This window comes from Desmodus rotundus, chromosome 7 (genome assembly GCF_022682495.2).
Source record: "Desmodus rotundus isolate HL8 chromosome 7, HLdesRot8A.1, whole genome shotgun sequence".
NCBI lineage: Eukaryota > Metazoa > Chordata > Mammalia > Chiroptera > Phyllostomidae > Desmodus > Desmodus rotundus.
The window spans coordinates 129,566,196-129,584,087 of record NC_071393.1 but is presented as its reverse complement, the minus strand read 5'-3'; the positions used below and the strand labels follow the sequence as shown (position 1 = coordinate 129,584,087).

At 37.2% G+C, this 17,892-nt stretch overlaps 1 protein-coding gene across 2 annotated transcripts in view; it reads right to left on the bottom strand.

The window, feature by feature from the left end:
• The window catches only part of UNC79 (unc-79 homolog, NALCN channel complex subunit), a 203,602-nt gene extending 189,117 nt beyond the window's left edge, over positions 1-14,485 (bottom strand). For both annotated transcript variants that reach the window (XM_045201960.2, XM_024567696.3), the window contains exon 1: positions 14,373-14,485. In XM_045201960.2, coding sequence (XP_045057895.2) covers positions 14,373-14,394 — 22 coding nt within the window. In that variant the 5' untranslated portion in view covers positions 14,395-14,485. The remainder of the gene's footprint in view (positions 1-14,372) is intronic.
• Positions 14,486-17,892: the final 3,407 nt, after the last annotated feature.

Here is a 17,892-nt window from a genome sequence, read left to right as displayed (position 1 = left end):
GAAATTAAGAAAATGATTGAAACTAAGTTATTAAGCACACTGAAATTAGGTGAATAGAGAGGAGAGATTCTGAAAAGGAAGGTGAAAGAACTCTGGAGAGAATCAGAAATAAAGAAAATATTTTTAAAATGAAGACTCAATCACCAGAAAGAGGAATAAATAAACACAATGGACAATGCTTAAGAAAAATAAAACATGGAAAGAAGGAATTCTGCCCTGACTGGTGTGGCTCAGTGGATTGTGCGTCTTCCTGCAAACCAAGGGGTCACAGGTTTGATTCTTGGTTGGGGCACATGCCTGGGTTGCAAGGGCCAGATCCTCGTTGGGGGGCATGCGAGAGGCAGCTGATATTTCTCTCGTACATTGGTGTTTCTCTCCCTCTCCTTCTCCCTCCCTCCCTCTTTCTCTAGAGGAAGGAAGGAAGGAAGGATTGATTCTTAAAAATTAAAAAGAAATAAAGAGGCTTCTGGTTATGATAAACTAAACCTGTACCAACAGCTTCTCTTCCTTTCACGGAAAATAACTGCAAAGCTTGGATATGATGAAAAAACAACGGCCTGAGAGCACAGGAGAATGGACAGAAGTGACAGACTCTGAGAGGGAGTTCCAGCTGCCACGGAGGAGGGGCATTCAGCCTGGGGCAGTCCATGCAGCATACACAGTGGCGAAGGCAGACAGAACAACCCAGTCTTTCTGACCTGGGAACCAGAAAAGGCAAACTGGCAAACGGTGAGTGTTGAAGCAAGTGGGGGAATCCCACAAGGGGAAAGGGACCTGCAGCCTCTGAGTACCCAGCTCCCCAACTGGTCCCTGAACCACACAGATACAAAACAGCCTCAAAGCAGCCCAGCTAAAGGCAAAAGATCTGAACAGAGTGCAGAGTTACTGCATAAGGAACAGAGTTTACACTTTAAGTCAAGCCAAGAAAATGACCTAGAAAAATAAAGGAAACACTATTCATCAGTGGGAAATAATAGAATCCCAAATCTCCACCATTTAATATTTATAACATACAGGATACAATCCAAAGTTATCCAACAAAGGACCAAGAAAATGAAACACATTCTCAGAAGAAAAGAAAATAGTCTAGTTTGATCATGAAGTGAAACAGAGTTGGAACTAACAGAGAGGTATGCACAACTAGTGTAACTATCCTCAATGAAGTAAAACAAAACATGCTTTCAATGCATGAAACTCTCATCAGACAAGTAAGAAGTCCCAACAGAAAAATAAAAATGATTAAAAGAAGAAAGGATGAAAATTCTAGAACTGACAAGTATAAATTTCTGAACTAAAAAAATTCACTGGATGGACTTAGCCAAATGGATAGGACAGAGGAAAGAGTACATAAACTTGAAAATAGATCAGTAAAAGGTATTCAAGGTTGAAAAATACACAGGGAAAAAAAGGACCGGGGAAAAAATGAGCAGAGCCTCGGAGACCTGTTACATAACATCAAACAGTAAAATTAAGGATGTGTAAATGGAATACCAAAAGGAGAGGGAATAAAAAGAATGGGGCAGAAAAAGGTATGTGAAGAAAAATAGCCAAAGATTTCCCAAATTTGACTTTTATGAAAACAGAAATTTTCACACACAAAACAAGCAAACACCAAACAGAATAAACATCTAGCAACCTATGCCAATCGAAGCCCACATGAAACTCAAACTGATAAAAGCCAAAGATAAACAGTGTATCTTGAAAGTATCAAGAGGAAAAAATACATATCACATACATATCACATACATATTACATACATATTATAAACGTAGTACAATTTGATGGCTGAATTCCCCTCTGCAACCATGAAGGCCAGATAGAATAAAATCTTTAACGTACTGAAAGGAAAAAAACTGTCAAAGCAGAATTCTCTATTTACCAAAAATATCCTTCAATAATAAAAGCAAAATAAAGGCATTTTCAGACAAAGAAAGCTAAGAAATTTGGTCACAAGCAGAGCCACACTGCAATAAAAGCTAAAGGAAGTTTTCGGGCTAAAGACAGAAAATAGATCCTCAGAAAAGAAGGAAGAACATCAAAAATGGCAAATCTATTTGTAAATACAAAAGACTATGTTTTCTTTTCCTCTTAATTTCTTTATTAACCATATAACTTTAAAATTAAAATCGTAACATTGTCTCATGGATTACACTCTCATATAGCATATATGTTATATGTGTTACATATAACAACTATAAAAGGGAGAGGAATATGGGCCTATAAGGCTGCAAGATTTATGTATTTTAAATAAAGGAGGACATAATTAATTATATATTAACTATGAAAAATTAAGAGTATACATTATAATTGCTAGGATAACCTTTACTTAAAAATGCAAAAGACAATCCCTAAGAAGCCAATAGGAAATTTTTAAAGTTTGAAAAGAAATGAATGTAAAATACAGGGTGGGGCAAAAGTAGGTCTGTAATCGTTCAAATGGAAAATAATACAATAATTAATAAAGAATAATAAAGAATAAACTCTCTGTTTCATGTACTCACAACTGTACACCTACATTTTCCCCACCCCTGTAAATGCCACTCAAACAGTAAGCAAAAGTAGGCTGGAGTAGCATTGTCAGTATCAAATAAGTAGATTTCAAAAGAAAACATACTAACAAGGATAGAGAAGATACCCCATAATGATAAAATAGATGTTTCAACTGGAAAACTATCATAAATGATATGAATCCAATTACACAGCTTCAAAATATGTAAAGCAAAAATTGATAGATTTAAAGGCAAACAAGACAATTCCATAATCATAGTAAAGACTGCAAGATGCTTTTATCAGCAATTGATAGGAAAACTAGACAAAGAGCAGCAAGGACACAGCAGATTTGAACATGTCACTAACAACTGCAGAATACACATTCTTTTCAAGTGCACACGGAATGTTTACTGGGATAGGCCCTGTTTTGAGCATAAAACAAGTCTCAATTCATGCCACAAGGTTGAAATCTTATAGATTACTTTTTCTGGCAAAAATGGTATTGTTAGAAATCAAAAACAATAAATAAGAACCAGGAAAAATCCCAATATTTGTAAATCAAACATTAACACATTTCTAAAGAAACTTTGCGTCAAAGGGAAAGTTATAGTATAAATTACAAAATATTTTAGACTAAGCAATAATGAAAACACAACCTGTCAAAATTTGTGGCGTGCAGCTAAAGTAGGGCTTACAAGGACATTTAGAGTTTTGTGTACCTATATTAGCAAAACAGAAACCTCTCAAATCAATTAAACAAGCTTTCACTCTAAGAAGCTAAAAAAAAAAGAGAGAGAGAAAGCAAATTAAATCCAAAGCAAACTAAAGGAAAGAAACAGTGCAGAAGATAAGTACAGAAATCAATAAAACAGAAAGCAGGGGGAAAAACAATAGAAAAAATAATCAAAACCAAATGCTGGTTATTTGAGAAGATCAATAAAATTGATAAACCTCTGAACAGACAGGTCAAGAAAAAAGAGAGACATAGATTGCCGATATCAGAAATAAAAGGAGATCTCAAGTTTCTACATATATGTAGAAAGGAGAATAAGGGATTATTACAGACAACTTTATGTCAATAAATGGACAAAATGGGCAAATTCCTTGAAAGATACAAACAGCAAAGTTGACCAAGAGAAATTAAAACGACAACAAAAATTACTTGAATAGCTCTGCAGCAACTAATTTTAATTTAAAATTTAAAACCTTCCCCCCACTACACACACATACACAAACAAACACCTTCAGACCCCAGCAGCTTCAGTGTTGAATTTTATCAAAAATTTAAGAAAAAAATAAACATCCTGCCTATGCAAACTCTTTCAGCAAATATAACACTTCCAAACTCATGTTATGGGACCAAGTCTACTGATTCCAAAACCAGACAAAGATATACCAAGGGAAAAAAAAACTACAGACCTATATCGATCATGAACATAGATTCAAAAATCCTTAACAAAATATTAGCAAAAATGGAATACAATATTTTAAAAGGATATATATTGTGACCAAATGTGGTTTACTTCAGGAATGCGAGGTTGATTTAATATTATGACAGGCTCAAAGCCTTCTACCCAAGACCAAGAACAATGTAAGGCTGTGCACTCACCCTATAGAAATAAAAAGACTGGAAAGGCAGATGTAAAACCATATTCACAGAGGACATGATTGTATGTGTTGAAAGCCATACGTAATTCCCCCCAAAAGCTACTAGACTAGTAATTAAACATTGCAGGGGTGTAGAATATTAGATCAACATACCAAAATCGATCATGTTTCTCTATACACCATATAATTAGAAAAATGATATTTAGAAAACAGCTCTGCTCAAAAAAATACTTACGAATAAATTTAATGAACAATGTGACACAACATTACAATGGAAATTAAACAAGGCCTAAATAAGTGTACATACATATCATTCCAATGATTGGAAAACTCAGTGTTGTTAAAATAATAATCCTCCTCAACTAACCTATAGGCCAAAACCCAAATAAGCTTCTTTAAAAGAGAAAGAGAGAGATTGGTTTTTAACTTTACATAGAAAGCACTAGACCTAAAACAGCTAAAAACAATTTTTAAATGTTGGAGGATTTATACTACCTGATTTCAAGGCTTACTATAAACTTATAGTAATAAAGATTGGCATAAGGATAGATATGTAAATGAATACACAAAATAATGCCTGGAAATAGACCCAAATTATATGGTTGGTTTATTTTTAACAAAGCAACAAACATAATTCAATGGAGGTAAGATCATTTTTACAACAGACAATGCTGGAACAGCTGGACATTGCACATGGGAATAATGAACTTCAAACCTTATCTCACAACACATAAAGACTGGCCCGAAAATGTTAAAAGGCCTAAATGTTAGATATTAAACACTGGAGAAACTCTTTGTATCATTAAGTTAGTCAAAGACTGCTTACACAGAACACCAAAAGTACAAATGATAAAAAAAAAACTGACAAAATTAATTTCAAAACTTAAAAGTTTTACTTCTCAAAAGTCATAGCTAAGAAAACACAAAGGTAAGCCACAGAATAAAAGCAAAATTTTTCAATACAAAGAACCTGAATTCAGAATATATAAACAACTCTTACGTAAAACTCAATAAAAAGACCAAAAATCTAATAAAAATGAACAAAATATTGTAACAGACATTTCCCATAAGAAAATATACAAATGGCCAATAGGCACGTGAAATGATGCTCACCATCCCTAGCCCTCAGAGAAACGCTAATTAAAACCACAGTGAAACACCATTACACACACCCATGAGAATGACTAAAGTTAAAACGACTAAAGTTAACTAAAGTTAAAAAGTTAAAAACTAAACTTTTTTAACTAAAGTTAAAAAGTCAACACCAATCGTGATGAGGATTTGGGGCAACGAGAACTCTCTCCTACATTGCTGGTCAGAATTAAAAAAATGTTACAAGCACTTTAAAAAACAATATGGCAATATCTTATAACATTACATATTCATCTGACATACTGTCAAGCAATTCTACTCCTAGGTATCCTCCCTAGAGAAATAAAAATATGTATGCAAATACTTTTAGCAGTATTATTCATATGGCCAAAAACTGGAAACAATCCAAATAATATATACATACCATGAAAACTAAGGAGTAATAAAAAGGAACAAAATATTACAGCCAACATCAATGAATCTCAAAAACTTTATGCTAAATAAAATAAGTCACACTGGACAGACTACGCACTGCATGATTCCGTGGATATGAAATACTAGAACCAGGGGTAGAAGAAGGGGATCAAGAGCAAAGGGACACAGGAATCTTTTTAGGGTACACGGACTATTCTTTATACTGATTAGGGTGGCCCTTACACAATTGTACAGGGAGTTGTGAGTACAAGAAACAGAGCGTATTCTTGTATTATTTATTAACTATTGTATTATTGATTTGTATTACAACTGTAAACCTACTTTTGCTCACTCCTGTATATACTTAGCAAAATCCAATCAACTGTGCCTTCAAAATGGGTGAGTATTTTTATGTATAACCATTTCCACAATAAACAACAAGAGGACAAAATAACGAGTATTTCAATACATTGGTACTTGGGTATATCTACACTGAAAGACATAGAGACATAGTCAGAAGCTTGTTCTTGCTTATAGTAAATAACTTTGGATTTATGACAGAGAATATTCAACTGAAGAGTTTCAATTTTTAATTTCTATTTGACATTTCAAATTAAGAGCTAAATATATTCTATTTATATGCAAAATCACCATGAATAAGCTAGCTTACATATAGACTAATAAAAGTATATTGTACAGCTGACTCTAAGAAAACTGAAAAGGAATGAAGAAAGGAATTTTAAAAACATTCAGTAGAAACTGATCTAACACAGATGATTAGCAAAAAAAGAAAAAAATCACATATATGATAGGGATTGCACAGAATGCCAAACAATTGAACAAAATAAACATTAAAACTGTAATTCTAGGACACTTTTAAAATTTAAAAAAAACCTCGAAATTACATATTGAAAGGACACACCACAATCATTTCAACATGGCCAACACTGAGTCATATTATAGTTAAAACTACTTTGAAAGAAAATAAAAAATCATTTGGGCAACCAGGCAAAAAGGCTGTCACTAATAAGGAAAAGAAAACAAGATTGTCACCAGACTTTTCAACAATTCTTAGTAGCCCCCAGAAAAAGGGTGTAACAAATTTAAGACACCCAAGTAAGGGCAATATGAGTTCAGCAGTTGACATCTACCCCAAATGACCTCCAAATACAAAGCTGCAAACAAACTATTATATAAACTTGCCAAACTCAGGGCACAATGATCCTGTGTACCCTCCCTAAAGAATCTACTAGAAAAGAACATTCAGACAACTGAAGAAACTAAGAGACAGTAATACGGGAATTAGTGGTGAGCATTAAATATAAATATGCTGTAGAACAAAGCTAAACCATAGTTATAAAGAAGAGACCGTAGTATAGGGTAATAATAAAAAACTGGGGTAGGGAAATAAGGAGTGTGTATGGATATGATTGCCTAATAAATATTAATTGGAAATAAAAGGATATTATTTTAGACCAGATACTGAGATAGAAGGAGCAGGGGAGAAAAAGTTACAAGTTAATTCAATATTGTTCAACGTAAGAAACCAATTAAGTCCAAAAATACAGACTAATGGTATATAAAGCTATTAACTATAAAGTTAACCAATGGAACAAACAAGCAAATAAAACCCACTGCATAATGAAAAAAGTATAGATACAAAAGACACAAAAATAAAACAATATGATAAAATTGAGGCCAAACATATTAATCATATCAATAGATGTAAATGTACTTAACTCACCTATTGAAAGAAAAGGATTTTCAGATTGGCTAATAAAGCAAAATCCAACACTATGCAGAATACAAGACACACCTAAAACAAAGAGATTCAAAAGAGTTAAAAATAAAAGGATGGAGAAAGATATATAAGGCAAACCCGAAAAGAAAACAGGGGTCATAAACTTGATATCTGACAAGGTGGAATTGAAACCAAAAAGCATTAAAATATATAAAGAACACTTTATAATGCTTAAAGCTACAATTCACAATGAAGACATTACAGCTACTAGTATTTATGAACCCAATAATAGCAATAATTTTCATTAAGCAACCTACAAGAAAAGCAAGGAGAAATAGACAGGAACACAATAATAATAGAAAACTTTAACATACCTCACAATCCAAAATCAAGCAGACTAAAAGTTAATAAAGGTGTAGAAGATCTAGACGATGTAATTATAGGTCTCATAGATCTATATCAAACTCCAGATTCCAAAAATGGAGATTACAACTTCTTTTCAAGTGCACACAAAACATTCACAAAAACTGACCAAATGTCGGTCCACAAAGATAACTTCACTAAGTTCCAAAGAACAGGAATAATGCAAATATCACTCTCAGACTATAATTCAATAAAAATAGAAATCAATAGCAAAATTTGAAAGAACAAAATTTTTTTTCCACATGAAAAAATAAGTCTTGGGTCAAAGGCAAAATACAAAATTAAATTGCAGAATTACTTGAAAATAATAATAAAAGCCTAACATTATGAGGAATCTGTAGGCTACAGCTAACTATATTGCATGAAATATCTATATCAAAATATTAAAATAAATAAATTAACACCAAACTCAAAAAGCTAGAAAATAACCACCAAAATAAAACCAAGAAATCAGGAAAAAGGAGAATCAATAATAAATGCATAAATGAATTTAGAAACAAAAAAACAGTAGAACTAATAAATAAATCCAAAAACTAGTTCCTTAGAAAAGAAATCAACAACAGACACACCACTAGCTAACTCAATCAAGAAAGAAGCAGGGGTGAGGACACAAATGTCCTAAATACACAACATTGGATATGATGAGTTACAGCAAATTAATGGAAAATGGCTAGTTCCTAAGACACTTTTGCATAATTCTATGCAAACAAATTTGAAAACTTAGATGAACTAAATAATTTTTCAGAGAAATAAAACTTACCAAAATTGACCCCAGCAGAAACAGAACGCCCAAACAGAACAAGGGTCATAGAGGAAAAAGAGAGAGAAGTTAAAGAGCTCCACTACAAAAGAGCACCAGGCCAGATGGTTGTACAGGGGGCTCTAACAGACTTTGAAAGATCAGATAACCTCGACGTTACTTTAATCACTCCAGAGCACAGAAAAAGCAGGAAAACTTCCAGACTCATCTTATGTCATAAATACAGCATTGGTCCCAGATCCTGACTAGAATTACTCCCCACACCACCCCTGCAAAAAAGAAAACAAATCTAACATATAATATCAATGTAAAAGTTATTAAATAAAATATGACATAATTCAATCAATCCAGCATACTAATAAAGTTAAGAAAAGTCACATGTTCTCCATAGATACAGAAAATGAACTTGACAAAGTTCAACACCATTCAGGTTTTTTTTTAAGTCAATAAAATAGGAATTGATGGTTATTTCCTTAGTACACACCTCAGCCCAAAAGAATATCTTACTTAATATCTTACTTTATTTACTTAAGATAAAAGAATATCTTACCTACTTAATATATTACTTAATAGAAATACTAGAACCTTCCCAACTAAAATTAAAAACAAGAATACTCACTCTCTATCCTATATTTAACATTGTGTTGGAGATATTTGCCAACCCAATTAGAAAAGAGAAAGCAATTACAGATAATAGGAATTAGCTAGAAAAGAAAGGATAAAACATTGTACATAATGAAGAACTACACACTGATGAAAGTGTGTAATCTTCAAGTTAATGATATCCAAAAACTTGATTATGCAATCTTTCTTTATAAAGGACTTTTAACTCACCCAGTAACATTCGTACTTATTCAGGAAACAGTTCTTGTGCAAACACTGTACACTGGTCAATAGTGTTTGCACACTGGAGTCACAGAGACGAACATAATACAGTCTACACACAAAGTACATGTGGGCACCTAATAAGAAAGCTAATCATTGCGATACAGTGTGAGCACACAAGTGGGGCGTGCAGGGGGAGACCGGCAATCAGGCAGCGCTTGCAAGCTAAGTATTAGACAACAAAAAGGCAAAGAAGTGGGCTATTGAGAGAAAGAAAGCATTTCGGGAAAAAAGAACATGATACATTGAACTTTTTTATAAAAAATGTCCAACGATGTAACTAGATCAAGAGGTTAAATCAGCTAGAATCAACAGGGTTTGATGATTTGTTCAATACTAATGACAGAGTCGAAGTTTAAGAAGATGCCCAGCTTTTTGACTAGGGTTAATGAGTAGATGGTGGTGCCATTTGCTGAAATGAGTAATGTAAAAAGAAGCACAAATTTAGGGCAGAATACAAGGAGTTTGGGTTTGAGATGCCTAGAGGATGCCTGGATAGAGATAGTGGCTTATAGTTCAACAAACACGCTTAGAGTAGAAAATTGTATTTGGGTATCATCCATGGAGAGATGATAACTGATATGAAAGTGAATGAGAGCAAAAGTCTGTGGGATTTTAAAAAGAGAGAGAGGACTAGTGACAGAATCATGCTTAGAAAGGGCAAGAAGAAAGTAGCCCTAAAAAAAAATCTAACTAGAAACAGCCAAAAGAGAAAGAGAGTTTAAATAAGGAATACAGAAAGTCGTGTCAAATGATGCAGAGAAATCATGTAAGACAAGAGTTAAAATTATGTGCTCTTTTGCTACCACAAACATGGTTAATAACCCATGCTCAAATTTTTGCAAATATGAATAAAACTAGAGTTTCATCTATAAGAAATTAGATGCAATGTTGTGCAAAGATTTCTAAACAAGTATGGGCTGCAGCGCTATCCAAAGAAGTACTTTTCTATTTTAGTAACATTACCATAAAATGTACAAAACGTTTTTTTTAATTTTGCATTCTATTGATTTCTCCAAGCATGGCCCTTGAATACATATAGGAGAAGGGCCTGTTCAACTTTAAATCATATTGCTAATTAGCTGTACTCTTTAAAATGTTTGTTTTTGATGTAATCAAAAAGGTTTTTAGTTACTGGGATAAAGATGTTGAGTAGGACAAATACATTAAAAATAGCATACACTCACATTTCTATCATTAGCTATTCTGAGCTTATGCCCAAATTATCAGCAGGCTAATACCCAAGTTTGACAAACATTTTGATGGATATTTATGTAATGATTTATGTTTACTAGCTGTTCCACTGTCACCATAATACAAAAGGTGATGGATAGGCAGTTCATGCCTTAGAAATGTTTTGTTTAGAAAACAAGTCAAGGATTTGCCATGCAGAGATTCCCTCCCACTCAAAATGGGTTAGGCTAATTGCTGTAGAGGAGAGATAAAAAAATAGTCCAATAGTCCATGTCCCGTTTAAATAATACTTTGGGGGGGGTGGCTAGATCCAAACGTATAATTTATAATGTAGCAGCAAGTACAAGATTTGTGATGATAATAATAATAGCTAACATTTATGAACTCCTCATTATGTGCCAGGGTTCTGGGCTGAGCACTTTCATAGATCACCTCATTTAATCCTCACAACTGTAACTATCACCATTTTATAGATTAATGCAGTTGAGGCTTAGAGAGGTTGAGTAAACTTGTCCAAGTTCTCAGATATCGTAAGAAAGCAGAACCAGGATTCACACCCAGGCAGCAGTCTGATTCTGGAACCCCAGCTCTTAACTTCTGCTGTTATCAAAAGCAAGCTTCTTTTGAAAGTGTACACCCAAAGTACTCCAGATTGGTCAATTTTAACTTCTAGAAAACAGAGAAACCTGCGGGTGGGGGGTACAGGAGACTTGGACTCCTCTTTAGAATTCCAAATAAAAGAACTATACATTTTTGTTTTTATTGTTCCAGATTCTATATCGGGTACACAAACATTTTCACTACAGTGAACTCTGTAAGAAAAAGAAGCACTTGGAGGGAAAAAATTTAACTCTTGTACAATCACCTGAGAAACCGCTAGGAAGCTTTCGCCTTCTGTTTACCGTGGTTCTGCACACAGCGTAAGAAACAGACCAATGCACAAAAACAGTCTCCAAACTGTATCTTAGCTAAAGCCAGCCTCTCTTTCATTATTACTACTATTTCATAAAAGAAAATATCACTACATAAAAATAAAATCATTTTTCACATATCTGTGATACATTATATTTCGAAGATAAGTCACGTAATCTGCTTGGGTTGAAATGCAAGTACTTCCTCTTGCTGGTTCAACAAAACTATGTCCACTTCCTGTACCAGTGAAACCTTAACCTACCTCAAGAGACCTCAGGAAGAAGAGTAATAGAAATTATATTCTGACGTGATATTAAATCTAATTCTCCCCTTTTGGTCCTTAGGCAAGTGGTACTATGCACACTCTTGAACGCAGATGAGAAATGAACTCTGTCATTCCCTCCCATCCCGAGGGTCTTCACATCCAGTAGAAAAGAAAAATCTCATGGCCTCCCTTTCCCTTTTTCTCCGCCCCCCCGGCCACACTGAGTCCGAGGCTAAAGTAAGACAGATCTGCAACTTTTCTTTATTAAAAAGTGTTCCCCCTTCATGAATATCAACTATGTAGCCTTTTATGTGTTTTATCTATTTTCAGGTTTATAATGTGCCCTAGAGTCTCAACTCATTCATGTTCATGCATGTAAGAGACAAAGAAAAGAAATTCTTAACTTCCCTTCTGTCTAAATAAAGATACCTAAAAATACCCAAAGCATCCATATCCTTTTTACCGCCTACTCCCATTTACCATCTTTGCCCTCCAAACCCTTAGGACTAAACAAAGATAGCTGCTTCTACTACTCCTTACTTCACAGATGAAAAGTCTGAGACACAAAACTGTTAAATTAATCACCCAATGTTCACAGTTAATCAGAAGGACACACAAAACTCAAATCTACATGCCTAGCTTTGTATGGTACCCTTCCTATCATCTACAGATAAAAATCTGTTTTATAAATAATTCTAAAATAGCTACTTAACTGCAAACTCTTTGCACCACACGATCAAGTCCACAGGTAGATTTTACTTATCTTGGCATTAGTTAATGCCAGGAAAGAGACAAGAAAAAGCATCCAGTGCATCTCAAAACTTAACAAGGAAGAGAAAACACAAGAAGAGGACAGTAATACTCTCTGGCTTTAACCTGAAATTACTTACATAATATGTAACTATGAAAGCAAATGACAGGTGATAGTTTTTTTAACAACTATACCATAAAAAAGCCTTCAAGGATGTGATATTCTCAAGTGGGAAGATCCACACTGATTCTAAGTATGTTGTTATTACTCAAAACATAACACATTTAACTTTGTTCAAAAGCCTCTGCAGAAGCAAATTTTATCTTTGAGGGTTAGATGTAACTTTTGGAGACAGGCAAATAAAACAAAAGTTACAAAAGAACTTCCTAACTACTTAGAAGAGATGGACTATAAGTGGGAAATAACCATCATTTATCGAGGACTTTCTGTGTAGTAGGCTCACTACTCAACTTTTCTCGTGTATCCTCTCATTTCTAGTCACAAGAACCCCACCAGCAATATTACTCCCGTTTTACAGATGAGGGAGTAAAACACTGCAAAGAGGTACGAACACTGGATGGTAGGTGTGCATAGTCCATCTCTATTGAACTGCCAGTCTGGGGATTCCGTGAGTCTTCAGTTCACTTAACCTAGCTGGTGAGTAAGTGGCAGACTACATTTTATCATATACATGCTACTGTCCCCAAATCATGAGACTACTGTTTTGGGTGTCTCACAGAATGCCTGTAATAGCCATTCCAAAGAAGAATTATAAGGACTTTGAAGCAGTGACAACATTATCAACATATAACTGGGTACTACTTTGAAAGAAACAAGAATCGATGAGATGGTATATTTGTTAAAAATTCAAACACATTGCTTAATAAAAACATCCTTTATTTACAATCAGAAGTTTAAGTTTCTGAATCCCTCAAGTGCACACAGGAAAAGGTTTCACACTAATCAGCCTACCTAGTGCATAGTCAAGGCCTATTAATGCGCACTGCAATAAGAGACTACAGGGACCTTATTGGAAACTTCCTCTGTACACGAGGAGTTAGTTAGCAGGTTGTTTCCAACCAAACACACAGTCGGTCATTGCTGGGACAACTAAAACCCTCCTGCTATTTGTTATAGTTGGTGGGAGCTGCCCTACAAAGGGTTAGATCATTTTCCCAGAGTCCCTTTCACTTTCTTGCAAGCACCGACTTCTGCTTTGACCTACGGTTGTGCTTAGTTTTAGCATCAGTGTTGATATTCCTCAACTGATTATCCTCACGCTGGATCCTGAATTCTGCCCAGATGCCGGCTCCCCGCCCCCCGCCGCCCCCTTCTCTCGTTTTCTGCTTCTCCAACCCGAAGTGGAAACTGCAGACAAACTCCCCTATGGCTCCAGCATCCAGAACTGGGCATGCTCAGAAGGCCAGGCCGGCTTCGGTTGCACTGAAAGCTCCCCGCCCCTGATTTGCCGCTGCCCCCCTTCCCCCACTCCAACAAGAGACACTGAAATGTTTATCAGAAAGATACGAGGCCTCTTCCCCCCCCCACAATGACCCTATTTTAATTTCATTTTGTAGGGTCTTCAAGTCTTGCGAAACCCCACCACAAGCGCGAGCAAGACCACATTATTTTTTCAGCACCAGGGACAGCGCCGCGTTGCCATCAACGTCCACCCTCCCCCACCTTCTCTTCCACCCCTCACCCCCGACCCGCCCCAACCTCAGCCCCCACCCCCGCACCAGCACGATGCCAAGGTCTCCCGGCAGCCGCAAACGCGGCAACTGCAATAGCTCCCAGCCGGAGGCCGGGCCGGAACGCCGGGCCGGCTGCTACTTACACTGCTCCGCTTTGGTGGACATGGTGCTGTCCAGATGGAAAGGCTTTGCCCCAAAATCTGTGTCGTGTGAGCTCCCTCGCTCCGCCAGCGATGTTGCGAGGAAAAGAGCGCATACCCCCCACCCCCCACCCCCTCGCTTTCCCCCTCCCTTAGGCCCGTGTCGCTACCATTCGGACAAAACGCACATCAAATTGCAGAATTCGGTCCCGGAAGGTTAGGAAATCGCCCCCGGAGAAATGGGTGGGATTTAATAGGCGGCCAAAGGCTTCCTGTCCGTCCCCTCCTGGAGCTGCCCGCGTTGCTGTGGGCGGGGAGACCGAAAGGAGAGAGCAAGCTGCGGCTCCTGGTGAAAAGGGAAAATGGGCTCGACCGGGGGAGGAGTATTTCCATTCATAAGGCGCACGGAGAGGACGGGTGTTTCCCAGAGAAAAGCCTCTTAAAGTGCCGGAGTCCCCGACCATTTGGATCTCCCATTGGCGTTCTCTGGGCCTGTAAATCCTGCTCCACGAGCAGCCCCTGATGCCTCAACGAGGTGACCGGAGAGGGACACAGGTGCGTCCCACGCTTCGTCTCAACCTCCGGGAGGAAGGAGGGGGAGGCGGATCCGGGTCGGGCAGGAGGGAACCGGGCAGGAGGGCGGCGAGGATGCTCCCGTAGACCGCGAGGAAGGAAATGCAGAAGTAACCCCCAGCATGGCTTCCCGGCGTGCTGCGCTCCCCGCCCTCAGCCTCCCCTCGCCGATGGGCTCTCCTGCTGATGATAGGATGGGAGGTCCCAGTGCCAGGGGGCTGTGAGAAGACTTCAGAAGTTGGGGCTAAGAAAGGAGATTTCCTTGGATGGCAAAGCTGGAAGGGCCACAGAAAAGAAAAATACAAGACTGGAGACTGGAGGGACCCAGAAGGGCTCCCTTGCAACCAGCCGGGATGGAGACTGGCATGTCAGGAAGACCCTCTGCTGGGAAAGCAAACGAAGCCAATAGAAAGGAAGGCGTTGGAAAAGGGCATCCTGCATGTTGATAGGAAGATACTTAAAGAATCATCTGGAGCACGCAGACAATCTGAGCCTGGACTTGGAGTCAGAACTAGATTCAAGACTCAGTTCTACCACGTGAATAAACGCTCATTCTAGGACCAATCTTTTAATCTCCCTTGGCCTTAAGTTCTTCATCTGTCAAATGGGAACAATAAAACCTGCCCTGTCGCCTGAAGAGTTAGTGAGCAGGTGAAATGGTATAATGGATGTGAAAGTCCTTTTCAAATTAAAATACTGCACAATTGCCAATTGTTATGATCATTCTCATTCAAACAATTTAAATAGTTTGTGAAAGCTGAGGAACAATGATCAAAGCAAGTTGATTTAGTAAAAGCCATAGAAACTGTAAGTTAACCAATTAGTTTTAATGCTGACAACTGGTGACTAGATCAATGTTTTTTCACCGCAACAAAAAGAATAATCCTTATTTTAGGGGAAAGAATGTTAAATTGTATATGATATGTACAAATAGTCAAAATAAATCTTTGCCGATTAAGAAAAACGTGAACAAATAATGAGAGATGTTTCTGCATAGCACAAAAAGTATGGATAGCTTTGCCCATTTCAACACACACAGTTGCTAAGCTTCATGGTGTTGGCGAAATGTTCATAAAATATCGGATCATAAAATTTGACTGGACAATGTCACCTCACTTCTTGACAGATCGGTCTAGCTAATCACTGATCATTCTACACCATTGTTCATTCCCACAAAGAAGTTCCATTCTTCAAAGATAAACAGTGTTGTAAAAAAATGATGATGAAGAGTTAATTTTGGGTAAAATAAGTTAGAATCATTATGAGAGAGAATATGAATATCATATTAGTTTCTGAGATGACAAGTATTTTGTGTGATTAAAAGAAAACTCACCCTGGCCAGGAGGCTCAGTTGGTTGGAGTGTTGTCCCATACACGAAAAGGTTGTGGGTTTGATCCTCATCAGGGTACATACCTAGGCTGCAGGTTTGACCCCTAGGGTGTGTGCAGGAGGCAGCCAATCGATGTTTCTCTCTTGCTCCCTTCCCCTCTCTCTAAAATAAACCTTTCCTTGGGTGAGGATTTAAAAAAAGAAAGAAAGAAAAGAAAAGGAAACTCAATGGTTAATGCAGAAATGTCTGGGAGGCTTAAGGCTTCAATAAAGAAAACAATAATTAAACTTTCTTTTTTCCAAAAGTGGTGTCTTAGATAACCCAGCAACAAAGTAACAAGGTATGTGTTGGAAAACTAGCCTCCCTTGTCCTGCTTACTAATCCTGCTATTTGCCATCAATTAAACCTCCAGTACCCCACTGGTAGAGTATAGGTTGTCAAGGGGTACAGACTCAGGAGTTAGATGGCCTAGGTTTGAATTCCCCCTCTGCCTCAGTGTGACCTGGAGCAAGTTACTCTCTACGTCTCAGTTTCCTCACCTGCAAAATGCTTGTAATAGCACAGCTACCTCGAAGTGGTGTCAGGGTTAAATGAGTATGCCTAAGTGATCTAGAACAATCCCTGGCACACTTCAAATGACATATGAGAATCTAGAATAATCTCTGGCACATACGAGTGTTTGGTGCTGTTAGTATTACTGTTCAGCCACTCAGGTGTACCCATTCCATCACGGTTAGTTCTGACTGTTTCAAAGCCTGAAATCATCTACATACTTGATAGCCTAATTAGCAATTTAGGCTCTTACAACTTCAATCTTCTAACATGTCCATTGGGCTAATTCACCAACTTGGACTGTTTTCTGCGTTCTAACACATGACCTAATTTCTACTTCAAAGAAACAAATGTAAACTCCCTTACCTTTCTTTTCTTTGTCTCCACCTATCCGCGTGAACCTTTCTTTCTCTTCTTCTGTTGCAGAAGTAGTGCCCATCCTCACTGTCAGGCGAAATGCCCTTTTCTTCTTAATACATGTCTTTAACTATAGATGCTCCCATTAACCATCTTCTCTCTTCCCAGCATTTTAAATATCCATCTTTTCATGCATTGTTCCATTCTGCTCGCAGCCATGAATAAACCTTCCAACCTGGAAAAGCTGTACTTGTATTCACACTGAATAAGTGATCTCCACTACTCCACCTCCTGCCTCCGTTTCCTCAGCATCCCACCTATTATCAACTCCTTGCTGAAGCAGGTTCTTTCTATAGTCACTCGTAATTTCCTAATAGTCAATTACAATTATCTTATCTCTTGGTGACTAACTCCAGTGTTTCAAATACCTCCCTATTCATTTTTGAAACTCCCTCTTCTCTTCTCTTAGTTCTTTGCTCTGATGTTCTGGAAAATCTTCTCCAAACTTATAGCCCCTACACGTCCCACTTCCAGTATGGCCAAATAAATGACAGCTGGACAGACCCGCTCAGAGATAAAAACTACAAACGTTGGATAAAATACAAAAAAACCCTGAAGGAATTGGAGACTAACCAAAAGCAGGTAGATTCTGGAAACACTTGGAAGAAGTGAGTGTCCCAAGAATATGACTTTCCATTCTTTATGGCTCT